This window comes from Cajanus cajan, chromosome 5 (assembly GCF_000230855.2).
Source record: "Cajanus cajan strain Asha chromosome 5, NIPB_CcT2T_4, whole genome shotgun sequence".
Lineage (NCBI taxonomy): Eukaryota > Viridiplantae > Streptophyta > Magnoliopsida > Fabales > Fabaceae > Cajanus > Cajanus cajan.
In genome coordinates, this window is record NC_138521.1 from 64870682 (window position 1) to 64898192 (window position 27511).

The 27511-nt window shown below is 31.1% G+C and overlaps 3 protein-coding genes across 5 annotated transcripts; all 3 read left to right on the forward strand.

Annotated features, from left to right (window-relative positions):
* The first annotated feature begins 2800 nt into the window (after positions 1-2800).
* On the forward strand, positions 2801-3925 carry P1R1 (transcription factor). Its single transcript, XM_020375736.3, has 2 exons — positions 2801-2967; positions 3119-3925. Exon 2 carries the CDS (start codon positions 3120-3122, stop codon positions 3675-3677), a length of 558 nt encoding a protein of 185 aa, XP_020231325.1. The 5' UTR covers positions 2801-2967; position 3119; the 3' UTR covers positions 3678-3925.
* A 10117-nt stretch (positions 3926-14042) lies between these two features.
* LOC109811891 (auxin canalization protein (DUF828)) lies at positions 14043-16881 on the forward strand. Its single transcript, XM_020375742.3, has 8 exons — positions 14043-14383; positions 14595-14666; positions 14749-14817; positions 14892-15249; positions 15655-15822; positions 15932-15981; positions 16362-16410; positions 16522-16881. The coding sequence occupies exons 1-8, from the start codon at positions 14198-14200 to the stop codon at positions 16731-16733; spliced, it is 1164 nt and encodes a 387-aa protein (XP_020231331.1). The 5' UTR covers positions 14043-14197; the 3' UTR covers positions 16734-16881.
* A 3941-nt stretch (positions 16882-20822) lies between these two features.
* LOC109811854 (Alg9-like mannosyltransferase family) lies at positions 20823-27499 on the forward strand. 3 transcript variants are annotated; one of them, XR_014434202.1, is made up of 12 exons: positions 20823-21146; positions 23229-23592; positions 23680-23797; positions 24179-24283; positions 24390-24673; positions 25400-25681; positions 25777-25978; positions 26205-26356; positions 26446-26608; positions 26709-26876; positions 27174-27264; positions 27360-27493. XR_014434202.1 is itself a non-coding variant. In XM_083075678.1 (10 exons), exons 2-10 carry the CDS (start codon positions 23381-23383, stop codon positions 26787-26789), a joined length of 1599 nt encoding a protein of 532 aa, XP_082931804.1. In that variant the 5' UTR covers positions 20823-21146; positions 23229-23380; the 3' UTR covers positions 26790-27072. The 3 variants fall into 3 exon arrangements, 1 of the variants encoding a protein (XP_082931804.1); XR_014434203.1 differs by lacking the exon at positions 27174-27264 and having other exon boundaries at positions 27360-27499; XM_083075678.1 differs by lacking the exons at positions 27174-27264; positions 27360-27493 and having other exon boundaries at positions 26709-27072.
* The last annotated feature ends 12 nt before the right edge of the window (positions 27500-27511 follow it).

The window sequence follows — 27511 nt, forward strand, 5'->3', positions numbered from 1 at the left end:
GATTTGATTCGGGAAAGAGAAAAAAGAAGAGGTAGCACACTTTTGAAAGGGCCATGTGGAGAGCATGTGGGGATTGCATTCTGCTCTTTTTTCTTAAGGCAATGCCAAATCCCAAGTGCCCGGGAATTCGAATTCTTGTGGGACCTGACGCACTCCTATCAGCATGTTTTCCGGATCCTGCTAATTCTCTTTTCCTTTCCTCTTCTCTTCTTCTCTTGCACGCTCAACCCCAACCCTAGCTATTATACCTAGTCAATTACCTTCACTCCATTTTATCTAAATACACCCATATGATTTCATTACTTAATTAATTAGTCTTTAACTCTATATACTCAATTGTCAATAGTATATACGGTTCAACTTACTTGTATTAGTCTCGATAAAACGATCTACCTATATATGTATATATACATGTCAATACAATCAATCATATAGATAAAATTAGAAAGTATGGCGACTTTAATTATATTATATGGATATATATTTATTTTATAATTCTTATCACTTTAAAGGAGGGGAACATTAATTGATGTAGACTTTTGTAGGCTCACTCATAAACAGAATGCTGGGTAGCTTGACTGGGTGACCTATAAAAGCATATTTACCACATTCTAACTCCAACGTTCCAGAAACATAGCAAATCAAATTACTGTGGTGGGGAAAGCTTGTTTTACTTTTTCCCCCCGGCTGCTTGCAAGTTTTATAGCATAATAATAATTAATAAAAATAACGGCACATGAGATCATTTTTAATTATGATTTGAGAACATGCCACATGCATGAGAATTGTATGGTAGCCAAACATTAGTTTGCATGTCAACCAATCCGAAATGAAGAATGCGCATTTCATGCCAACTCCTAAGGCTGTGCTGTTGTTCTTTTATTGATATCTATCAAATCAAATCAATGAAGAAATCATCCATGATTTTCTTTTTCCTATTTTGCCAATGAAACCATTGTATATCTTGGAACTATTCACGTTATTACAAACAATACACTAACTTTCTAAAGATGACTGTTCATTGTGCCAATGAAACAACCAATATATGCATAACGACGGTGATATATTAAATCGATCTATCGATGCCAGGGTAGCCGGTAGGGAAACAAAGCAAATGCTTCGTTTTCTCTATTATTTATTAACTTCAAATGAATTATTTTATTTTGATGGATAATATACTATTTAAAATATAAATAAATGTTATCACTAAATAGCACCATAAATATCTAATTTATGTAAATCATATATATATATATATATATATATATATATATATATAGAAGTACAAAAGTTATTTGATATCAATCTGAGACTTTTGTACTTATATTACTTAATAATATTTTATAAAATATAAAATTAATCAATTTTAACCATTAAATTAGTCATGATTAAATCATGTTAGATATATGATCACCACAATAATTAATGCATTAAGAAAAAGTTTTCCAGAATCTAAGCTTGATCTAAATCGAATTTTCACAATGTTTAAGAGAAAAAGACCGGCTGCGCCATGCAATGTCTGAGAAAACTACTAATTTTAACATATCAAGGACTTATAATGAGATTATGTATGACTTATTGACAGGTTATTTTAGGAAACTCAAGTCCTAGTTGTCAAGAACGAAAAGACCCGGCAAAGTTAATATCCAACCCCATTGACAATGTTGATATTTTCATGCTTAATATCCAACCCATTGACAATGTTGATATTTTGAACATGCATGCTAAAACTAACATTAAAAATATAATCATGCAAATCTTGCATTATTTATATAATCTAATATATGTAACACGTCATGATTAAAGCATGTTATATTTACTTCATTAATTATTGCATAAGAAAGTTTTCCACAATCTAAGTGACCAAATTGAGGTTCCATTGAACTTAGTGTTACGTTTAAAAATAATGTTATCTATTTTGACCATATTAAAACATAACATGATTTCTTTTAGTATAATTAGGGGTATAACTTTCTATTCCTAAGTTGACTTATTTAGAATATAGTGTATCTTCAATTATCATGTTTAAATCGAGAGAAATTATTAGGTAGTTTAAGATTATCATTCAAGATCTCAATTTAATCTTTACATAACATGTATGTAAGTTTTTAAGTTTACAAGAAAAATTAATAACATTTGATTACATATCATTCATTAAGTATTATGTAAGTTAGAACTACCTAATAATTTCTCTTAAATTAGAGATTATATCCTAATATTTAGTTAACAAACATAAATGATGAGCTACTTTTATTAACAATTTTTATTAAAATAATAATAATTTAACCATGTAAACATTATTTATGAACTTAAATCATTATGATTTAGTTTAGTTGAAAATCAGGTATCAAAATTTATTGCAACAATGAATCAAGTCTAGAAAATACAAATACATCCTATTCCATAATTTAATTACCCTAAAATGGAGGGCACACATTTTAAAAGATAGAATGCAAAGCTATAATCATTAATTAAAAATAATTAATAGTGATGATAAGGTACAATCTTGCTCTCACGGAGTTCCACTCGCGGGCCATAGGCACATTGTTTCGAAGCGAGTCGTATTTAGTGAGTTTTGTTTGTATTCAAAACAAAGATACCGATGTTAGGTTTGCATTACATTAAGGTCACCTTTATTCTTCTTTACCACTAATCTAAATACATTGTTTTCTTTATAATGTAACATTATTCTCTATGGTTTTGGGTAGTGGGCCAGGGACTCCATGTGCCAGCATGTGCTGTGTCTTTCTCTCCAAGGCCCACCACTCTCATCTTTCGAGCACATAAATTCGTTCCCTACACATTCTTCCTCTTCTCAACCCCTCTCTCTCTCTCTCTCTCTCTTTCTCAGATCCTCATCATATACCACTTTGCTTCCATCTGTAACACTGCATCGTCACTCATCAACCCTCATTCATAATTTTTCTTTCTCCATCTCATACTCTCCGTTACAACCATTTCATCAAGGTAACCCTTAATTCATCATTTTTTTTTCCTTCTAGATAATTAATTACATATAATTAAATTAAATTTCGTCTAGCTATAGCAAGCCCTAGGTAATAACTAGCATATACACAGTTACAACGTATAACCCTTAATTTCAACACTTGTTTCACAGAATGCGAAACATCAACTCAGTGAAGCAAGAATTCCTGAAGAAATGGATATGGGGTCTGAGAAAATTTAGCTCTGAGAAGAAGAACATGAACCTGATGGAGAGAAAGAAAGCCATAAAGGCTTCAGCAGATTTAGCGATGGCTTCCACCAGAAACAAAACCACTCGCTGGAGCAGAGCCCTTATTGCGAATGCTTCCAGAGATGGTAACAGCAAGGTCCTCACGGAACACGTGTTAGGCTCATTATCGTCACCACAGAGGGTAAGGAAAAGCTTCACGAATAATTCTCACAGCATAAGGATCAGAAGCTGCAGAAACATGTTGAGAAGAAACCGAGGAGTCCACAGAACGAAGGATAGGGTGGTGGCGAGTTTCGTTGCGAAGAAGCTTGTCGAGAAGAGAACGCGAAGGCTCAAGAGTCTCGTACCAGGAGGAGAATCCATGGAAGATGTGTGTTTGGTTGAAGAAACCCTAGATTATATACAATCACTGCGAGCTCAAGTTGAAGTAATGAGATGTCTTGTCACTGCCTCAGAGCTCATGATCCTAAATCCATCGTAAATATCTTTATAGAATATAATATATCAATCCATAGCGTTTGATTAATTAGCTTCTTTATTATTTATATTATGTTTTAAATATTTGTTTTCTGCTTTTTCTTTTAAATTTGCCCTCTTCACATTCTTTGCGAGATAGAAAGGTTGGAGAAAAAGAGGCGCTCCCATATATACGTTAAGGCATTGTACAGAGGTAAACTTATATATGTATATTATATGTAAGTCTATCAAATTAAGTTGTTATTTTCATCACGCTGCACGATCGGAGCTTATATTAATTATTAGTTTCACATATATGATGTATATTTGCTGCTTTATCTTTGATTCCTCTTTCCTTTATGTGTCGATCGGAATCAGTATGTATCATCAAACGGTAAAGAGAGGAAATTGATAATAGATGTCAACCCAAGACAGATTTAACACAAGTTTCCTAATTAATCAATATCTGATATATTTATGTGTGTCTGTGTCTCGATATATATATATAATCATAACACTAACTAAATGACTCATTACTCGTGTATATATGCGCAATGATCAGGGGAAGAAATATATATAAATATATATATATATATATATATATATATATATATATATATATATATATATATATATATATATATATATATATATATATATATATATAATATGCGGATATGCCAGTTGAGCATTGATTATCTAGGCTATGATGGTTTCTGTTGCTGATTTTATTGAATCATGATGCATATTTTGAACTATTGAGTTCTATAAATGAAAATTGTTTTGACGTGCAAATATTAACAGTTGTATACTAAATATCATCTACTAGAAATTCTTTATATGTAATAAATTTGTTGATTATAATAACTGTTTTTAAAAATTATACGAAAAATTGTTTCTGATTAATTAGTTAATCTTTATACTGATAGTATGCATATTAAAGTTTATTTATAAAATATAAGACCAAATTGCACTTCCCTTTACTATATCATTATGAACAGGACAAATTAAATATACATATTCTATAGATATGCAGGCACAAAAGTGTTAATTAACATATATTTAAATATCAAATCACATACATGCAATATGAGTTGCTAAAATTGAAAGCTATAATATGAATCTAAATTCAGTACATATAGCTGGTATCAAATATATATACGGTGAGAGGAAACATCTATTTCCTTTAAGAGTAAGTTTATTTAAATTTTCTTTCCTTAATAACTCATATTATATATTAAATATTAATCTTAAATTCCGTTTACAAATTTTAATAATTTAATATTAAATTAAGAGTTTATAAATTTTTAAAAAAAATTTAAAATTTTTAAAAATTATTTCATATTTTATTTTATTAATTTAAATTGATGGGTAATAATAAAAGTATTTTCTATGTTGATTTAAATTTATATAATAAAACATCTTCAAATAATTTTAAAATTTTTTAAAAATTTGTAAACTTAATTTATGCATTAAAAATAGATATAACAAATAAATATATATACTGGATTTTGTCCTTCACTAAACAAATTACTATATTTTTATGTGAATTATGCATGTTTTTATTTGACTTCGCATTGTAATTTTTTTTTCATGACCAAAATGTATACAACTTAATCTACTCATAGTCAAGGACATCGAATTTCTACAATTTATTAAATATAAAATGTTTTATTGGGGGGTAATATATATATTTTATATTGATTATATAATGCATGATCAAAAACAAATAAGTATGGGTTTGAATAAAAAAAATTCATTTATTAATGATTTGTTGTACGAATAGCTTTCGTTAATTGGAATTACTTCTTTGAATGAAATTGAACACTTTGTATAATTATTGTGAATTTACACTATACAGAAATAAATTGACTTGTATAGTGACAAATATAAACCATTACTCAAAGTTAAAATTTTGTAGATAAATATCTACTTTATATTTGCATACAAATAATTTATTCGTTCATTATGTATTATATAATAGCTATAAAAGTTTTACTTTGCAATAAATAGTTGTAAAAGTATGTTTGACTTCGAGTTTATAAAAGTCTTTTTAAAGAGTTTTTTATTTAAAAATAATATTTTTTTAATAGAAATTTTTTTAAAAGTACTTATAGACTATATTTAAATAGCCTTTAAATACAAGCATTTAATAAGTTTTACTTATACTAAATATTTATAGATAAAAACAATTTTTTGTTTTACCTATAATTATCATGTATATGTAAGAACAAAATATTTGTAAGTATAAATCATTTTCCTTGCAATGACACTTATTATAAAATATATACTATTAATATATATATATATATATATATATATATATATATATATATGTGTGAATTTTTTATACTGATATCACTTTTTATTAGTGTAATCCAGGTCAATGCTTGTTGTCTCTAGTTGTCTGATAGGTTTCAAAGGTAAAATAAGGTCAATAATACCTATGCTCACAGAAATTAGAAATGGGGAATAACAGTAATGTAACGAGCAACAACTGTGGGTAGTTTTTAGTCAAATAGTCTATAGCCTATGTTAAGAATCAGGACGTAGCTTTTTGGGGTGTAATTATATGGTTTCTATATTTGGTTATGCAGTAATTTGGTTCAAATGAACTAAATTATTAATAACCTGTAATTTGTAATATTGGGTTGTGGCACCCCTAGTGCTACCTCAATTTATTTTGTTGTTTCAAAAAAAAAAAAGAGTTATACTAATAAGGACAAGTTGAACAATATTTCATTAATTAGTAAATCAAATAAAATGTTAATTTTAATCAAAATGAAGTATCTTTAGAATAATTTTTTATTAAGCTAAACTTTATTAAGAAGCACAAGGGTAATATAATCCATGGGGTTCCTTAATGTTACAATGAAATCTAACAAGGACAAAACTTATGTAATTTTTCTTAAATCTTAATATAAAATGAAGCTTCTTGCATATTTTAGAATTCAAAAAAGTATTTTCATGATCAATTCGCAATGTCGTCTTTGGTAAGCAACACTTTATGGATGATTTATACTTATATCAACAACTTGGAACATAAAATAATGAGTTGAATATCTTTTCTTTTATACTCTGATTAATAAAATTTCTCTTTTAAAGAAATATAAGGAACTAGCTAGTAGAAACCCTCCCTACTACTTTTTGAAGCGCAATAAGAGCAACTTCAATGGGAGTTGTTTGTCCCATGAGACAACTCAAGTCTCGGTTTCTTGTTATTGGAGGACTCTGACGTGGCAACATGAGTTGCTTAATGAAGAGAGAATTGTTTCCTCAAGCAACCGTTCCTTACCAGATTTCAACCAGATCTTATTGAACATATTTGGGAACGTTTCAGAAATAATAATGATAAAAATTAATTTCGTATAATGTCTATGTATTTACTATTTCTTTAGTTTATTTTTAATATCTACTTATTGTATATTTTTTATCGTAATTTATTTTCTTTCATTGTAGTGCAATTATCCTTTTTAATAAAAATTTAAAATTGGTTCATAAATGATTAGAAAAAAAATTCTAAAAGTTGAATTTCTTAAAATTTCTTATCATTAGAGTAAATTTGTATTTAATTTACTTAATACTGACATGACACACTTAAGATCACTTTTTCATTTTTCAATACATAAAACAACTCAAATAAGTTGCTTTTATTGGAAATGCTATAAGAAGCTGTCCCTCACATCAGCTGTTATATAAGACTAACACCATTAATTAGTGATGAAAATGCCATCACACTAATTAATTGGGAACACGGAAACGTGTTGTTACCATAATTATGAGCTTTTGGATGTGGATGCGTGAAAAGCATATACAATCACGTCATAGTTTGAAACTTTACTAATTATTCAATTAGTTTATTTTCTATTGTTTAAATTTAGTATAAAGATTAAGAAAATAATTAAAATTTTAATTATATCAAAAGTATATTTTTGTGACTTTTTTTAACATAAATTTTATCTCCCCCTTTATCATTTTAATATTATATATATATATATATATATATATATATATATTTATTGTATTTCTCTTTTGGCATAATAATTTAATAACTAACATTCTCTTGAAAATTTAAAATAACGAATAAATTAAAACAAAAAAAAAATGTGCCAAATAAGAATAAAAAATAAAAAAAAATATTAGTGAGCTATATTCATGCTTACAAATTATTCTAAAATATAATTTAAATAATATTTCAAAGTTCATAATCAATAACAATATGTACTCGTAACTCGTAAGGTAAATGATTTAAATAACTGTTAAATAGATGTGATAATAAATGAATCATATTCTTATAAAAATTCAAAGTTCTATAGATTATTACGATAACTATGCCTTGTCTTAATTACGTTTTTTTTATTGATTATTCTGCTTGTAAATACAGCTTATTAATAAAATAAAAGACATACAAATTAGGTATTTTGATTCTACATACTACGAAGTTACGTACAATTTCTTAATTAAAGTCGAGTCAGGGTGCGCATATATATATATATAAGAGACTGTTGTAGGTTAAACTGATTATCACTATATATACTGAATAGCAGAATTTAACAGCATGAATGGATGATAAAAAAAGAAAGGTTCTTATTTATCAACTATCACTTACGTTACAGACTATGTTGCATCAAATACTCAAAAGGATATACATTAAAAAAAATTATACTCAAATACATAAAAAATAATAATAATAAAAAACTCAAAATGATAGTTTTATAGGTCTTATCCTATTCGAATAGAATTGGCATGTGTGATTTTACAAAAAATAAAAAAATATGAAGTATGTCAAAACTGTAAATAAATCTTATTTTTTATTTAAAGATTCAAAAATAAACGTTTAATAAAAAGAAACTAATAGAGTGCCAAAAATTGAAAACTTCAAGCATATACATCTTATTATCATTTGGAGACTATATACAGATTATAGTTAATTAAAAGATAATTATAAAAATCATAAGCATGCATTACTTTTGATTGTAATTATGTTTCAATACTTATGAATTTTTCACCAGACGATTATAATAAACTTCAAATACAATTTTCCATTTTTTTTATTTTAACAAAATAAAAATATAAATTGACGTACGAGTATTCTGGTTGTCATTATACTAAGGAGGTGGATCATTGTAAGATATGAATTGAATCAAAGTCGTTGGAGTAGGATAACAATTGTTAGGTAATGTCTTAAATCAATCTTTTTCAAAATAGCAACAACAAAAAGCCACTATATACTTACAGAAATTTATTGACAACTAATCAATTATTTTCAATTGACAATATATGCATTATGAATATAAGCATTGCTTGTTACAAAATATGAATACGAATTATCTCAACGTATTGTTTCTCTGCATTTTATTATGACAATAGAACTGGTCCGTTTAATTTCCTCCAATCACGTGATAGGCAAAATCTCTTGAATTGCCCTCTTACTGTCAAACAAAAACTTTAGTTGCTTGACAGCTATTTATGCTCCAATAATAATGATGCCATAGTTATTAGTTATTTTAGTTAGTCTAGATTTACTTGCCTTTTTGACACGCACCAATCAAATCAAATAAGCTTATCAGATATCTCATCATAAGTGGTAGATCTATGGTGTGGGAAGAATCAATGAATAGTATTAGAAGAATTTGTGATTTACACAAGATATTGGTATGGAAAGGAAAGACTTGATTGTTGCAAACTTACTTAGACCATCTCTCTAACGAGAGTTGATTATAAACAATCTCTGTCTTATATCAACTCTGACCCATTTTATGGATTGTTTAAATTTTAGTAGAGTTATTTCTATAAGTAACTTTACTAAAATTTAAGCAATCCATAAAATGGGTCAAAGCTAATAAGACAATAATGTATCACAGGAATTGCTTATAAACAACCTCTTTAGAGATATTCTTAGGTAGCCCACGGCGTGTCAACTTCCTCCTAAAGTGCGGAGACTGACTCTTTAAAGCGTGACACAGTGATTTCAATGGCCCAATTTGTAGCCCAAGACACGTACTGTGTTTTTTAGCCACGTGCACGTGATTCACTCACATTTTACAATCAAATCAATTTCACCCACCATAACGCATGTAATATTATTTCTATAGAATTTTTTATTTCTTATCACATTAGGAAGGGTCTTTTTATCGTTAGGAAAAAAATGTATATCCTTAGGCTTGAATTTGTAAGATTTTATCTTAAACAATTCAAATGATGGACTTAGTTTAATTAATACTATTGTATTTTATCCCCTTTTTGTCATTATAAATATAACATGAAAATAGAAGGGTCTTTTATTTTATATTTTTACTAATAATTTTAAAATTGTTCGTTATTTTTATTTTTTTCATTTCTTAAAGATTTTTTCTAGGAGAATGTAAAACTATTATTTTCACCAATTTTATACAACAAAAAATAATGAAAGCTTAGAATATGACGTTTTATAATTATCAATAAAAAATAGGAAATAAGCTATTTTTTAAAATGCAAAAATATGCTATGATATTTGAACACATATAAAAACAAAATGGCGTAATTTGAATATTGAGTGTGGTGAAATTTAGTTGTACATGAAATAACATTTGATTTTTCGTTGTTTATATTCAAAATTAAGTTACGAATTGTCCTGGTCTAGTTTTCGACTTGTTACTCATAAATCTCCATGTGGGTTGCTAATGGTGTTGGTAAAAATGTGAGGATTATTTATATAGGAAGGCATTCAGTGCACAAATGAAGCAGGTGTAGGACTTTGATACCTGAGCTAAGAGGTTCTAAATTAAATTACGGTAAGTTATGTTTCTTACAATGTTCTAAATTTAAACATTATTATTAATATTGTAATTTTTACTGAAACAAAATGTTATACTTTAACATAAGGAATGTACGTATAACAATCCATTAATAAATTAAATTTGGAACTAAACTTTTTGTACATGTGGTTATATTTTATCATAATTTTAATTATTCTTCTTTTAAACATTTAATTGTAAAAGTATAATTATTTGTTTTAAAGATGTTAGGTCCATTAGAAGTAATATATATATATATATATATATATATATATATATATATATATAAGAAAATTCTATTAAAACCTCTTTTTTCAATTGTATCCTCTGTTTTTTTACACTCCGTACATTAATTTAAAAAAAATTAAATAAATAAAAAACTAATTTCTAAAATGTAAAAAGTAAAAAATACAAATAAAATCACCCACAATATATGATTCAATATTGGATTCGGCCTCTTTGAATATGAGATCCAAATAATAAGTTATGGGCTTGGATTTGGGTGGTGATCCAATACAAAATACCTCAGTTATCTAGATATTTTCTAACTTCCATATATCATTTTAAAGTCGAGACAATTTTTTTATAAGAATAAAATTTAGGCATTGTTCTTTTTTATGTGTGTATTGTTAATTTTTTAGTTGGTGTTGTCTAATTAAAATTTGAGTTATACTCAGATAATTTTACCAATTAATATTTATTGTGAGTTTATAATATATAAATTATTAAGATAAAATTTTAATTTTAATTAAGAAATTTTTTTATTTGAAAAATCAAATTCATTATCAAAAGATTACAATATATACTTTAATAATGTAAAAACATTTATACCAAATATCACCTTCGATAATAAAAAACTTTTAAGAGATTGAAAACTAGTCTAATTGATATTCCTTGACAACTTCGATTGTCAAAGACTCAGTTTATCAGGTGTAAGGACACGTACGAGATATAAGCCCTCAAATATTGGCACCCCTCGGTTATAGTTATCAAATTGAATTCCAACTCATAGGTCAACCCAACCTACTTTGAAAACGGTAAGGTTGGACAAAAAAAAATCAAAAAACTTTTAATTTGTCCAAAAATTCAACTCTACCCACTTTTGACGTAATTCACATGGATTGAACCCATGGTGGACCGCAATGTCCACCTAACCCACTTATACCTCTCATCAACCCAACCTATCAATGGTCCACTTAACCATTTATTGTTATATGTGTATTATTTTAATAAGATACCATTTTTTTTAGAGAAAAATAAAGTTAATATTAAACAACATGAAAATTACTATAGATTTATCTACTTAAGTATCTAATGAAATTTAATATTGGTGAATAACTAGTCTAATGACAATATTATTTATTTATTTATTTAAATTTGCACACTTTTTTAATTATATTTCATGTTATATGCATGATACTTAATTTGACAATTTTTATTTTAAATTAGATGTTATTTTATATCAGAGTTTAATTTAAATTGAAATTTATTTTAAATTAGATTTTTTTAAAAAAAATTAGCTGGATTAGTGGGTCAACCTATTTAGCCCACCAACTCGTAATAGGTCAAGCTGAATTACAAAATTATGAACATTAACTTTAATGAGTCAAACCAAGCCAATTCATTAAGAAAGTGGGTTAAGGTGGATTGAGCCAAACAGGTTGGACTAGCTCGTTTTGACAATCCTACCCTTGATAACTGAGATTGCCAAGAGTCAAGCCTATCAGGCATAAGTTGTTGAAGAGCTAAAGTAGATGACACATAATTAGGAGAATAATTGAGAAAATTAAGTCTAATTATATCAAAGAAAAGATTAGAAATGTATTTCCTAATCAATAATTATGGATAACAACTTATTGAAAAATTGGTTCATTTCAACTAATATAAAATAATATTTTTTTTATCAAAATGTAATTATTGTTCATTTTTTACTAGATTTATTATTCTAAGCGAATTCCTTACTTAAATGTCATAATTCTTTTTGCATATACATCTCCCTCGTACCATTGACAATTCATGAAAGTGATCAACAAAGAAATGATAAATAATAATACATAAAGAATATCTTTGGCAAGTACAACATTTAATATATATATATACTTACTTTTTCTTTTATCTTCTTTCACATCTAATATAATTTTCTTAACTCTTTATTTTCCATTACTAATCATGTATATCACTCTCTCCATCTCTCTTCTCTGTATATATATATATCAACCTTATGTCATACACACCATACATGATACGGCATACGTTTACCTGGATTCTAAATAATTTAACAATGTTTTGTCTTTTTCAATAATCAAATAAGTACGAATACATTGATCCTAGACGTGTAACATGTTCTCGGGTATTCACATTACAAAAGGAAAAAAAAAAAAACATGAATTATAAACACTCTTAGCATCTCTAACGTATAAAGTATTTGCTTGTTAGATGAACGTAATCAGCACGCCTTGAAGCAAATCCCCACAAATGTTTACCTAAATTAAACATCATTCCGTCCATCATATGTAGTTGTTTGTAATGCCATAGGCCATAGCCTACTCAATTAGCTTTTCACGCTCTTTTCAAGATGACGATCGAAAAGCTAACCTTTATCGTTATTATTTAACAAGCAAGCTAATCAAGTGTTTAATTATTCTAATGAAAAATGCTTAACCATAATGATAGCATTAGCTTCCTTTCATTCAATGCAATCATACATGTCTAGTTTCTTTCCATCAGCATTGGCCCACGAGCATGCTAGGTTATAATAGCCCCCCACTTTTTCTAGCCTGTTTTTCTCATGGATGCTTATGTGGTGGCCCTGGTCCTCTGGCAATTAGCCTTTCATTATTTTATCATCTCAAGATGCATCATGCTTAGCCTTAAGTTTATGGCTTTCATTTAAAGATGCATAAAGGAAAGGGTCCTCTTTAGTCTTTATACTAATCCCACAATGTTCTATTATGGCTAGCATGTGTTATCTCTCATTCGAATCTTCGGGGGCTTGTTTTCTACAATCTAAATCTATAAGCAAAATAACCCTTTCAATATCACGTAGGTCCCTTAATTTCCACATCATCAGCAACTTCACGAAAAGTTATGTACAATTATATCAAGTGTATCGGCACTTTCCATCTGTAATATACAATTGTTCCATCGTCTCCATATTCCTGTTCCCCAGAAACCTTTCATTGTAACGAGATATTATTAGTTATTGGACTATACTCTGTAGCAACTAGTGCCCAAAATATCAGTACATAATCACTTGCTTAGCCTTGCTTTTGATTCAAAATTCATACAATGGATCGATATGATCAATGATGACAAGGTAGCATATGATACCACTTTCTTTCTGTCGACTTTTGCCATGTCCTATTTGTTAATTTAATTATACATATTATCGCAAAATTTTGAAAATCAATTGAGTAACGAAATTCCACATTAAGAATAAGTTAAGGGGTGACCATTTTAAGTAAAAAGATCCATAAACTACTTTTTTGATTTAACAAGCGGTATCAAAAATCTTACTGTGGCGGTGTCATGTCCTTGTTTAATGGGATATTGAGTATACTATACTGCTAGTTTAAAAGACACTCCCTTTTACTTTTTTGGTTAGAGTAGTGGGGTTTACAAATCATTATATTGTTAGCATGGTGATTTAGCATGTATAAATATGCATGCATGCTCGCCTACATATTTTCATATTTGAAACCGCGTAGCTGAATAATTACCATCCTGTTCCAAGATAGTCTTGGTTCTGAAGATTGATCGCATTATTAGCATGGCTTCCGAGTTTAACCTATCCCCTTCGGATGCACATCCCGAGACTATGGATTTTCTTTCACATGCATGGTGTAACTTCGCTGTGCAGGCTCTGAATCCTGAGCCACAACATGGACCAGTTGTTCTAGTTGATAATAATTCCATGAAGCAATTAGAGCCTGCTAGCCCCAATGCTCTTCCTTCGGTGAGTCAAACTGCTTGAACTATTAGCAATACAATAATTCTGAATCCTCTTACAGTATCTTTGATATATGTTAGTTAAAGTGTTAAACCAAAAATCTATTGAACTTTTTTATGTTTTTTAAATTTTCATTAATAAGAGGGCATAGCATTAATTGTTCTAATGTTATTCAACTTACTCATTTGTGCTCAATATTTATGAAACTTTGCATAAGATGGAAAAAAGTGCTAGAATGGATGGTGCAGATTTCAGTTCTTTGCCAGGATGGAAGTCTAATAATGTTAAGGTAAGAAATTACAAGACACAAGCAAATGATCCCAAATTGAGAATCAACCTCTCGTGATTAGTTTTTTTTTTTTTTTTTTCAGTCATGGATATGGATGCAGCAAGCGATGCATCCTGAATTGAATTACAACAGCTGTTTCCGAAAGAAATGGGTATGTAGTGAAGTTATGATCTCTCAATCTTATTGTTACAGTTACATGTATATTATTAGTTCATTACCATGCAGATGCCATGGAAGCAGATCGTACCACTGAAAAGTGTGTCAATAAAGAAATGGTTTAAGGAAATAAAGATGAAGAAGAAAGAAGATCAGAGGTTGCAAAGAGCAGAAGTGCATGCAGCAATATCAGTTGCAGGGGTTGCAGCAGCTCTAGCTGCCATTGCTGCTGACAATTCTAAAAAGGAGTCAAACCAAGACAGAGATGCAGCAGTGGCCTCTGCTGCTGCGTTGGTTGCAGCACAGTGTGCAAAAGTAGCTGAAGCAATGGGGGCAAAGAAAGAGCAACTTAGCAGTGTAATTGGCTCAGCCATGAGTGGCACAAGTGCAACCGACATCCTAACTCTCACTGCCGCAGCTGCAACATGTAATTTCCTTATTTTATTTTCATCCATTTTCTTAGATACTTTTATTTTATTTGGAGAAAAGGGGTGCAGATGCAAGATTTGGCTACAGATTTTGGAACTAAAAATTTGGTTTGGTGGTGCCAAAAGGGTTGAAAATAAAATGCCTGGCCCGATTGAAATTAGATGGTTCTTGACGTGTCCCTTCCCCATAAGAAAAGGCACTTTTTTACTTTTTATTAGGTCTATTTCCTCATGTTTTATTTTAATATATCTATACGAAGAAATTAGTAAGATAAAGTACTTCACCCAACAAAAGAAACATGCAATTGAGGGAAAACATGTCTTTTTCATAATTCTGATTTCGTTTGGCGTCCATGCACCATGCTTTATGTCCTTTGTTGACCAAAAACTGTTGCCAACTGCAGCATTAAAAGGAGCAGCCACACTTAAAGTAAGATCAGGATGCAAGAACAGATTGAATGGGGGAGTTCCTATCTTGCCCCTTGAAGACAACAATGATTTAGACTTTGACTTTGAAAAAGGCAGATCCATTCTTGCACAGGGTGCTGAGTTATATGTAGAAACACCAGAAGGTACAGTTATGATGCAGCCCTGTTATGCAGTGGCATAATTCTTAACTACTATGCAGTATGCATCATGTGATTTTCTAATTTGTGCTTTACTTCAATTATGTCTGAACAGGAAAGTACATGCCTAGATCAGTGTCTGTAATCCTAGACAGCGAAGCCAAGGTCAGGATCATGGGTAGTTTTTACTTTTTATGTCTATCTACTTTTATTTGGCTCAATAGGATTATGAACCGAAAACATATCCAGAAAAATCGCCAAAGCTACTTTCCATGGCATGACTCAGTTAATAATAATAGTATGATACACTTTCTATCAAAACAGAATTTAGACACCGTAAAATCTAATTACTTCTTCAAGTTAACTAAGTGTTATCATTTCAACTATTGAAACTTACGGAGTGGGAATCTTACCTTTTGAATTTTATGTCCAGAAAATGAGTTTATGATTAACTTGGACATTATGATTAATTCTAACATTACTGATGTAGCTATACTTTTGTCTCTCTGACTCTTGGTGCAATGATCCCTACTCTAAAACTACAGGTTGTACTTATGATGAGGAAGCATAATCTATTCAAAAGCAAGAAGGAGGGTATGTGTATTTTTTAATTTTCCCACCATGTTCTATTCTTTTGTTTTACTTTATTTAAAACTTAGAGTAGAAGGCATGATGAGTCACGGCACTGGCTATGGCTACATACAGATATTGTAATGACTCTGCATGCTGAACTGTACAAAGGCTCAGAAGCTGAGGATGCTGATACGTGTTATCTGATTGTTCTAACAACAAGAGGAGGCATTTTCAAGCTAGACATGGCAGATGATTTCCGTCGTTACAAGACATGGGCCACAACCATCAATCACATGCTCAAGATTTCAGCTTCTTTCGCAAAGTATGAGATGCAATTTTACTGAAATTAATGTTATCATATCAGCACTTACCTATGTATCCGTTTGCATCTTTGTCCCCTATATATATTTGTAACTATTACAACATATCGTCACTACTATTAAATTTGAATTATCTGTGATCTGTCTTCCAGCGAAGAAAATAATTTGTACATACGCGCCATGTTACTAGGAACTAGACTATATGCTTTAATTTGAAAGAATATGCTTAATGAACAATATATGATGAGTACAAATAGCATGCCCAATCTCATTTACACTGTTACACATGAAATAGTTTGTTTTGTGATTTTGATTAAAACATAAAGAATTAAGACACACTCGCAGTGCTTTGTGTAAAGCAAACTATGTTCTGGCCTGGCACCTTTTCCGGGGACAGTACCAACCGGCTAACTAGTGTCTGCTAAGTGGGCTTGAGTATTTCTTTTACCTTAATCCACATTGTTGTCTGAAGCTCTGTATTTGGGACATAAATCAAACAAGATAAGTTTCCTTTTTACTTTTTTATTGTTGGACAAAAAGGTAAGCAACACCAACTATATGGTCCCCCGGGTCACGAAAGAGTGAGAGACACCGAGCCCGCAACTTTTGTTGGGTAACTCTTAGGGCATTCCAATAGAAGCAACTCATTTGAGTTGCTTCATGCATTGGAAACGGGAAAAAGTGGTCCCCACTGTGCCATGTCAGCATTAAGCAACTCAAACAGAAATTTACTCCAATGGTAAGAAACTTTAAAAAATTCAGCTTTTAGAATTTTTTTTCAAATTATTTATGAACCAATTAAAATTTTTATTATAAAGAACAATTGCACTACAATAAAAGAAAATGAATTATGAGAAAAAATACACAATAAATAGATATTAAAAATAAAATAAAGCAATAATAAATACATAAACATTATACGAAATTAATTTTCATCATTATTATTTCTGAAACGTTCCCAAATATGTTCAATAAGATCTGCTTGAAGTTGGCAGTGTATTCGTTTGTCATGAATATCTGCTTTCCTTTGAAGGTATGTTGTTCTAAAATTGGGATGAGCACCTATAGATATTTCAGATCTTGACATGTCATCATCTACACCATCATAATCAATATAATTTTGATAGGTGTCTCGCTCGTCCTCGACAATCATGTTATGCAATATGATACATGCATAAATTATATTTTTCATTATTTCGGCATCCCAAAAACGTGTCGGACCTCGTATGATTGCGAATCGAGATTGAAGCACTCCAAATGCACGTTCTACATCCTTTCTCGTTGATTCTTGTCGTTGGGAAAATAATTTCCTTTTTTTCCCCTGTGGCATGGAGATGGTCTTGACAAATGTAGCAAAGTCTGGATATATGCCATCCGCTAGATAGTAACCCATATTATATTGGGTTCTATTCACAGTATATTGCACTGTCGGAGCAGTTCCTAAAAGAACTTCGTTAAAAACATTAGATGCATTTAACACAGTAATATCATTATTCGAACCTGCAGTTCCAAAAAATGCATGTCAAATCCACAAGTCTTGTGATGCAACAGCTTCAAGAATGATTGTTGGGTTGGCATGATCACCTCGACAAAATTGACCTTTCCACGCAACTGGACAATTCTTCCATTCCCAATGCATACAGTCAATTGAACCGAGCATTCCAGGAAACCCACGTGCCTCTCCCATCCGTAGTAGTCGTTGAATGTCTTCGTTATTAGGGCGTCTCAGATACTCATCCCTAAATATTTCACAAATTCCTTTCACGAATCTTTGTAAGCATTCCACTGCAGTAGTTTCACCAATTCTAATATACTCATCCACAAAGTCAGCAGGTGTCCCATAAGCCAACATACGAAGAGCAGCTGTGCACTTTTGCAACGGTGATAGGCCCCTTCTACGTGTTGCATCGAGCCTCATTCGAAAGTACTCATCATGATTGCTTATGGCATCTACAACTCGGAGAAACACATGTCGTCGCATGCGAAACCGCCTTCGAAACTGAGTTTCTGTGTATACTGGATTTTCAGAGAAATAGTCATTGAACAATCATTCATGACCTTCCTCACGATTTCGATGAACTACCCTCCTTGTTTGGTTTGACCTTGTGGTGTTGGGAAGTTGTTGTTGATAGGTTTGTATCATCAACTGGATCAATTCTTCGTCGGTGTTGTCGTGTAGTTCCTCATCTATGAATTGATCCAAAAGATCATCTAAATTGATGTTTGGATCATCTAAATTGTTGTTTCGATCCATCACGTATCAATCTAAAAATCGAAGAAGAATAGATGGGGATTTTGTGTGAGAGAAGATGTGAGAATGGGTAGGATTAGATGACAAAGTCTACATATAAATAGTTTTACAACGATTAGTTTTATAACGACTAGTTTTACAACGGCTAGTTTTACAACGGCTAGTTTTACAACGGCTAGTTTTATAACGGCTAGTTTTACAACGGCTAGTTTTACAACAACACAATTTTATAACGGCTAGTTTTACAACGGCTAGTTTTATAACGGCTAGTTTTACAACGACTAGTTTTATAACGGCTAGTTTTACAACGACTAGTTTTACACAACTACTTTTACAACAACACAATTTGAATTACAATAATAAAAGAAATTAAAACTCAAATACTTACCTAAACCCTAAAAGAAATTAAAACCCATATTGTTGTTTAAGATAGTTACAATACTTTTCATGAGCTTCACGTTGAGTCTCATTCATGTTGGAAGTATCCTTCATTATGGTTTCATATGCCAAACGTCTTTCTTGTGCCTCCTTCAACTCAATTAGTCTTGATGCATAGACATTTTTCTCCTTTATTGCATTTTCTATGCCAGAAAAATCAACAACATTAGTATTGGAAGTTTCTTTTCCTTTGGCCTTCCTTTTGGCTGCCTTTTGTCCTATCGGACAGGATGTTGGCGTTGGTATCTCATATTCCTCAAGCTCAATGGGTGTCTCTGTGTTGGAAGACGAAGAGTAACCACCTGCAGATGTTACCTTCCCTCTTTTTGAATTGTGTTGCACGAAATCAGATTGTCATTTAGGTTCATCTCTCAAAATGACCCATGCATGCTCCATATCAAATTTTTTACCTGTATCTTGAGTGTAAATCTTATGTGCGAATGCCATGACATCTTTCTCTGAACTCCCGCTTTTCTTTTGACTAATTGCTTATTTGTAGCAACCAATAAATTTTTGAACTGCAGGATGAATTCGATTCCAACGTGCTTTTAGTTGAGTCGATTCTCTCTCTGGGAACTCGCCACGGTCTTCATCGTTGTTGTATGCTTCTGTGATTCTCGACCAATATTGTCGTAACGTTTGATCAACTCCTATGATTGGATCCTTCGATGTATTGACCCATGACCTCACGAGAATAATATCTTCTTGAACTGTGAATGGAACACGAATTTTTTTTGTTGACGAATTCTCTGCACTTCCATCTAGTTGAATTCCATCGAGACCAATTGGTGATTCAGGTTCACTATTAGGAGTGTCAATATTGTGTAGAGGAGAAGGCCTATAACACGCATTTGGGTTGGTGAGAGGTGGTGGTTGACTAAAAAATTGTGGTCCTTGAGAATTATCACCACTAGGTGGATGTGTTGGAAACATATAATATTGTGGTGCTGACCAATAAGGTGGTGGATTTTGAGAATTTTCACTAAAATAAGATGGTGGATACATAACATATTGTGGAGGAATTTGAGAATTTGCACTCATCGGTGGTGGTTGGTTTTGGAAAGAATTTAAAATTTTTTGATGATTGTATTGGTTAGAATCCATTTTTGAGAGCAAAACAAGCAAGATAAAAGAAGTAGAAGAGAGTTAAAGAGGTCCAAATTTTTTGAATTAGGTTGATGCATATTTATAATGATTTTTTTTTATAAAAAAAAATTGCCAACGGCTATTTAACAACGGATCTTTTATAATTTGACAACGGCTATTTGTAACTTCAACGGATCTTTTCTTATCTTTTTAATTAATTTTTTAATTTTTTAATTTTTAATTTTTTAATTTGTACTTTTTAATTCTTATTTCTTTTAAAGGGTTTTCTTTTCTTTTTTTTTTTTTTTCTCCCCTTTCCTCTTCTTCTCTTCGTAAAGGTTTTCCTTTTTTATCTCTCCCCTTTCCTTTTCTTCCAAAATGCACTGCGCTGGTCGCTTCTGCCGCTGTCGCTGCCGCTTCCGCCGCCGCCACTGCGCTGGTCCAGCCACAACGTTCACCGGCGCGCCTCCAATGTCTACCGGCGCGCTTCCGCTGGCCACCCACGACAGAACGTTCACCTCCGCTGTCCACCGACGCGCCTCCGCTGACCACCTCCGCTGTCCACCGGCGTGCCTCCGCTGTCCACCCGGACGCCGCCGCCGTCCAATCGCGCCTCCGCCGTCCTCCGTTGTTCTCTGCTGCGCCTCCTTCATTTTAAAAATGTAAGCAACCGTTTCTTACTGAAGCAATCCTCTCTCCTCTGCAAGAAACCCTTGCTGCCAGCTCAGCCTTCTCCAATGCTAAGAAATCCATGTTAGAGTTGCTTGAAGAGCCAAGTTGCTTGAAGAGCCAAGAAACTCCCGTTGAAGTTGCTCTAAGAGATAAGTACATAAAAAAATATAATAATAATAATAATAATAAAAAACTACATCAACTTTTACCAAAAAAACAAGATTTATTTTTCTTACATCACGTGTCTCTTTTTCTTTATAACGTTGTTAATTTAGTAGGAAAATTTGGAGTTAACTAACAATGGTGTAAGTTTTTCTTAAGAAATTTTATAATTATGCCAATGAAGATCAAATCTAAATTTTCAAGTATCTATTTTAACCTTTTAACCACTAATTCGATTATAATGATTTAATAATATAAGCTTTGTGTTAACTACATATATTATATCTAAGGAAAAAATTATTATTCTTTTTTGAGATTTATGTATTTTGAAATAATAATGTGATATTTACTTACTTACATTTTATATCTTCTTTTTATTAGAAAATATTACCTCTCTTCCTTTTTTATCTATTCATTTGATAACATAATACAAAAATTAAAAAATATATATTTAATTAATATCATCATTTAAATTAAAATTACTTTTAACTTTTTAATATAACTTCTATTATCATGTTTCCCTGGTTTGTCGTATGTGTATAGTTCTCTTCCTTTCATGTTCGATTTTTTTTATATTTTCTTTTGTAAAATTTAAATAAAATTAAAAAATAAAAGGAGTCAATTTAGCTTAATCTGGCAAACCAAGTCACAAGAGAAGTGATGTATAACAATTTTAAGATAAAGTGAGTTAGCTAACTTTTACAATTATTAACCTATCAATCTAGTTTGACCTGTTTGACAACTCTCCTATCTAATATTGGTCAATAAATCCATTTAAATTTTGTAGTCACAAAGACTCTACAATTTACTATTAATAAAAATTAGTTGATATAGGAAAATTTAGAAGAAGGAGAACCTATGAAATAAAAGAAGAAAAAGGTGTTGATGAGGGAAAAAAGAATCATAGATGGAAGAAGCAGGAGAAAGAAGAAAAATGAAAAATGTTAATGAGAATTAAAACATGAAAACATTTGGAACTAAAACAAGAAATTTCTAAATATAAAGATTAAAAGGTAAAGATTATAAAAGTATACAAAACTACATTAGTGCAAATATAAAAACTAAAATATATAAATAGTGACAATATGTAGACTGGAACGTAAAGCAAAATACACATTAATGTCATGTTAGAGGCACATCAAAGCCACATTGTTCACTGTTAATGATCTTAATTATTGTAACAAAGTTCAAAAGAGGATTAGAAGTATTTGTATAGGAATTAAAAAGTAAGTTCTATGTAATTATTGAGATGAAATAGATCATTAGTCCTAGATAATTAAATATAAAAAAAATGATTGAAAGAGGTAATCATTTATAGCATATTAATTTTGAAAGAGATAGATAAAAAATAAAGTGAATAAATAAATAAATAAGAATGAAACTAATATTTACTTCCTTTCTTATGAAGTAAGTTTCATTGTAATAATGTTTTTGTCACGATTTATCTATCATTTTATAATACCATGAAAACGTTTATTACTTTTTTAACTTTATCCTTTTTCTTCTATATTAGTGTTTAATAAGTATTCAGTTTTTAGGAGAAAAATATTAATAATATTTTTTCAAGAAGAAAGAAAATTAGTTTTAAAATATTATTAAATTGAATATTTCGTTAATATCTATGCAACACTCTTAAATAATATTTATTTCAAAATAGAGGAAGTATTAGTTTTATTTGCACTTACATAGTTTAATTTCAAATTTCAAACTAGAGGATTTATCGTTTTAAGTGCGTTTCTGTGACTTCCCTTTTTTTTCTTTTTCTACAAAATTGTTTTTCTGTAAAAGAAAAATGTTGAAGTCACTAGAACTGAGAACATGTTAGATCACAAAACGGGTTTCTTCCGTGTTGTGCCCATTTAAAGAAAAGCCCAAGCCCAATTTGAATCGGCCCATTAAAAATGTTGCAGGCCACTCGAATATGTCGAAGTCCACGCTATTCTTTGCGCAGGAGAAGCACACACAACTCAAACAAATGAGTTTAATATTTGCTCTACTAACAACAGAGTAAGAACGAAAGAAAAAAGAGAGAAAGACACTTCAAAGTTCACATTCTCGAACAATGAGACGAAGGCACAACAGCGACAAAGATGCAGACAAACGCAATTCCCAAACTCCAATTCCATCCAAATCAGATTCAGAGCATTCCTCACACAAGCGAGTCTTCGCTTTGTGTTTGGCATTCCGAATAGTGAATTCCGTTTTGGTGCAGACTTATTTCAACCCCGACGAACACTGGCAGGGCCCCGAGGTTGCGCATAGCGTCGCGTTTGGGTACCCTTCCATCAATTTCCCTTTTCGTTTTTCCGTTAAACCTCCGTTTGTTTCTTCGTCGATGCCTCGTAAACGCTGATCTGGCAGGTACGGCCACTTAACGTGGGAGTGGAAACAGGGTATCCGAAGCTACTTGCATCCAATGATCTTCGTTCCTCTTTATAGGTTACTCGAGTTACTGCGTCTTGATACCCCTTGGATTATGGTAAACACTTTGAATCTGTATGTAACAGCTTAATTAAACAATTAATGTATTCTCGTCTGTTTCATTTTAGTGTAAGTATTATTATTATTATTATTTTAAAATTCTTATTTATGATATGTTTAGATAAATTTCTCCTCAATTTTTGGAAGAAAAGTTAAAATTTGCTTATGTATTAGTTAAAATAAGATTTTAAAAAAATTAAGACGTTATGTGTAAGTTTATTTTAGTTTAGGTGAAACTTATTTTTTTTTTTTTGGTAAAGAGGTGAAACTTATTTTATTTTTTCTTCTTAATTTTCTCTCTTAAAAAGTATTTCCGGCAAGTTTATTATTTGGTTGAGAATTTTTTTATGAAAACTAAATTCTAGTAATTTTTTTCTAGATGAGAGCTCCACGGCTACTGCAGTCTGTGTTCTCTGCAGTTGGTGATTTATACATGTACAAGCTTTCTGCGGTTCTCTTTGGTGACTCTGTTGCAAAATGGGCAGTATCCTACTATTTTGTTTACCTGTTTAATGTTATTAGACGTTGTTGATGCTTTACATTGTTCGAGATTGTGTATGAAAATTGAAAACTTAACACTATTGTTTCAGCTTTTTTCCCAGTTGTCCAATTGGTTTATGTTTTATTGCTTTTCTCGAACGCTATCGAATAGCTTGGAGACTGTTTTTACACTAGTGTCTCTATACTTTTGGCCCTGCTTGAGATCTAAAAGTAACTGCTCCTTTGTTTCAAGGAAGTGGGGTTTAGTTGTGGCTGCATTTGCTTGTGCTATCCGACCAACAAGTGCAATCACATGGATGTATGTTGGCCTGCTTGAGCTTTTAAGCGCACGTGACAGATTCAAATTCGTGTTTTTGGAGGTGGCTCCTATTGGGTATGTTTTGGGACTGTTTAGTGTTTACATGCTATTATTTTACCTGTGTGTAAGGAGTTTGAGGGGCTGGGTGGGGGTGGGGGAGGGCGCTATTTATTTCCTAGCGTTTCAGTCTATATACATGCTGAGCTTCATGGCAATTGGGGAAGGATGCGTAAATTTTGTGTTATTTTCCTTGTGGATCCATATAACTAGGATTTATTTTGATAGTGAGCTTTTTTATTATAGCATATAAATATGCCATGAGATTTATTTTATTGCACTTACTAAAAACATTAATTTAACATGTTAGGTTTTTGGAAAGTTTGCTGACATTTCATGTCGTCAAAAAGCATTAGTAACTGCAAATTTAGCCTAAATTAAATTTTATTCAAACTATTATTACTTCTCAAAATCACTTGCTTCTAATTAAATAAGGAACAAGAAATATATTTCTAGTCTAAAATGAATTCGGTTGTTATCTGACTCTAGCACTATCCTTGGTTCCATTCCAAGTTCCCATTAGAACTTACCTTATAAATTCTGTATGACTTTTACTTACAGGATAACATTGGACCACCCCTTTCCTGAAAGTTCCCACAATTTTGTGATTTGTTGTTATGAAAATACAGTGTTGTTTAGTAATTTTGCTTTTAGATAATCACATATCATCCTGTGTGATTTTCTTTTCCTGTTTCCCTTCTCACCGAAGACCATATTTATTAACACTTTGGCTCACTCCATCAGGATCCTGGTACTTGGACTTACCTTCTTATTAGATCGTTTCATGTATGGAACATGGATTCTTGTGCCACTTAATTTTCTAAAATTCAATTTTCTTTCCGCGGGAGGAGATTATTATGGAACTCACAAGTGGCACTGGTACTTCACTCAGGGGTTTCCAGTCATGATCTTCTCTCACTTACCATTTTGTATAGCTGGTATCATTTATTCCAAACAATGGAAGCTTTCTGGCCTTCTTGCATGGGTTTTGGGTTTCTACAGTTTATTGGGTCACAAGGAATTCAGGTATTTCAATCTGAAAAATTTACATATGCATATTAACATATACCAGGTCTATCGACTTAAACTTGATTTATGATAATATTTACTGTGAGATACAGGTTTGTCTTGCCAGTTCTTCCCATAGCTCTGATGTTTTCTGGTTATTCTTTGGCTGTGATAAAAGATCCTGGTTATGCAGAGTATAAGGGAAAAGAAACTTCAAAAAAACATACCGGATTTCCTCCCAAGATGGGATTTGCTATCTTATTTTTGCTGGCTACCAATATTCCAATGGCTTTGTATATGAGTTTGGTTCATCAGGTCTCTCTCGCTTACTCTCCCTCCTTTACTTGGAGTTGACGGGTCTTGCTATTATACACTTGCAATTTAGGATATAGAAATTATTAATTTTCTTGTTATTGTTTTGTTCCGATTTGATGTGTTTATATATTATTATCTCCAGTCCTTTTTATATCAAGAGTTGAGCAAAAAAAACTTCTGTAAGAACCTAGAATAAATATTTAATATATTCTTTATTTTCTAACAGAGAGGACCTGAGGATGTCATGAACCACCTTGCTAGAGAAGCTCTTCATGGGAAATTGAAAAGCATCCTATTCCTAACGCCATGCCATGCCACTCCCTACTATTCAATGCTGCATCATAACCTGCCAATGCAATTTCTGGACTGCACGCCAAGGTTTGGAATATACAATTCTGCTATAGCTTCTAATCTTAAATGGGACTTCAATAAGTTCATAATTCGTGTTAATGAATCATGTTCAACAGTGAAGAGAAAGGAGTTCCTGATGAGTCTGACCGTTTCTTGATGGACCCTGTTCCTTTTGTGTCTGAATATGCAAAAAACATGTCTCTGCCCAGCCACATTGTTTTATTTGATTCAGAAGAACAAAAATTGAGGAACCTTTTAATTTCATTTGATTATAGAGAGGTAATTAATGGGACTTCCCTAAGTTAAGTATTACACGGTTTTCTGAAGCTTAATACCGGCAATTTGTCCTCTATTTTCTAACATTGGGATTCAACAACAGGAAAAAAGATTTTTTAATGCTCACTTCAAGGTTGATCGTGATCTTCAAGCTTCAATTGTTGTATATGTTCGAACAAGATAGCAATATTCACCTGTTCTGCAGCAAATTTGGCATCGTGACAGTCCATTTATCATTTCTTCTCGTTGCTGCACTCCAATTTTAATTCTGGTAAATTGGTCTCTCTGAGATGAATTTATGTTGTTTCATGTCTGTTAATTTATTGCTTACTAGGAAATTTTGCAGTAGACAGCTTGTAAATGGCTTCTATATTTTGAGATGATCTATTTTTTTCTTAAAAAGATGAATTACATTTTTTGGGATCTCTTTTCGAGTAAGATAGACGGATAATTCTTATCGGAGTTAAGATAGTATTTATTATTTAATATTCGCAACTGTATATGGACACTTTTGACAAATTTGTCATCATATTTTAATTGTTACTAATAGTTTACGATGGTTTTGAAGGAATTTAAGAAGGATGAAATGTATGTCAAAAGGCCTAGTTTATTCCAAAGATATATTTTGAGACTATTTTTCGCTTTTTCTATTATTTAAGGTAATAGCAGATACTAGAAACAAAATATGTTTGGATACAAGTTTATAAGTGTTTTTAAGAATTTTTTACTAAAGAAATATATTTTTTATTTGCAGTTGAGAAACCTTCTGAAGTCCTAGACTAAAAGACTAAATTCGAACAGACTCTATATTCTTATAATGCTCCGCAGCACCAAATGCTTGTTAAACTGTAAATAACATACGCATATGCTAGGTAAATGCGAGTTCCGTTTTCTAAGGCAACTTTT

Coding starts and splice junctions, on each gene's coding strand:
- LOC109811891 (XM_020375742.3), top strand. CDS start 14,198: ATGGCTTCCGAGTTTAACCTATCCCCTTCGGATGCACATCCCGAGACT. Junction 14,384..14,594: donor GCCCCAATGCTCTTCCTTCG/GTGAGTCAAACT, acceptor ACTTTGCATAAG/ATGGAAAAAAGTGCTAGAAT. Junction 15,982..16,361: donor TCCTAGACAGCGAAGCCAAG/GTCAGGATCATG, acceptor CTAAAACTACAG/GTTGTACTTATGATGAGGAA.
- P1R1 (XM_020375736.3), top strand. CDS start 3,120: ATGCGAAACATCAACTCAGTGAAGCAAGAATTCCTGAAGAAATGGATA.
- LOC109811854 (XM_083075678.1), top strand. CDS start 23,381: ATGAGACGAAGGCACAACAGCGACAAAGATGCAGACAAACGCAATTCC. Junction 24,674..25,399: donor TTGGAGGTGGCTCCTATTGG/GTATGTTTTGGG, acceptor TCACTCCATCAG/GATCCTGGTACTTGGACTTA. Junction 25,979..26,204: donor ATATGAGTTTGGTTCATCAG/GTCTCTCTCGCT, acceptor ATTTTCTAACAG/AGAGGACCTGAGGATGTCAT.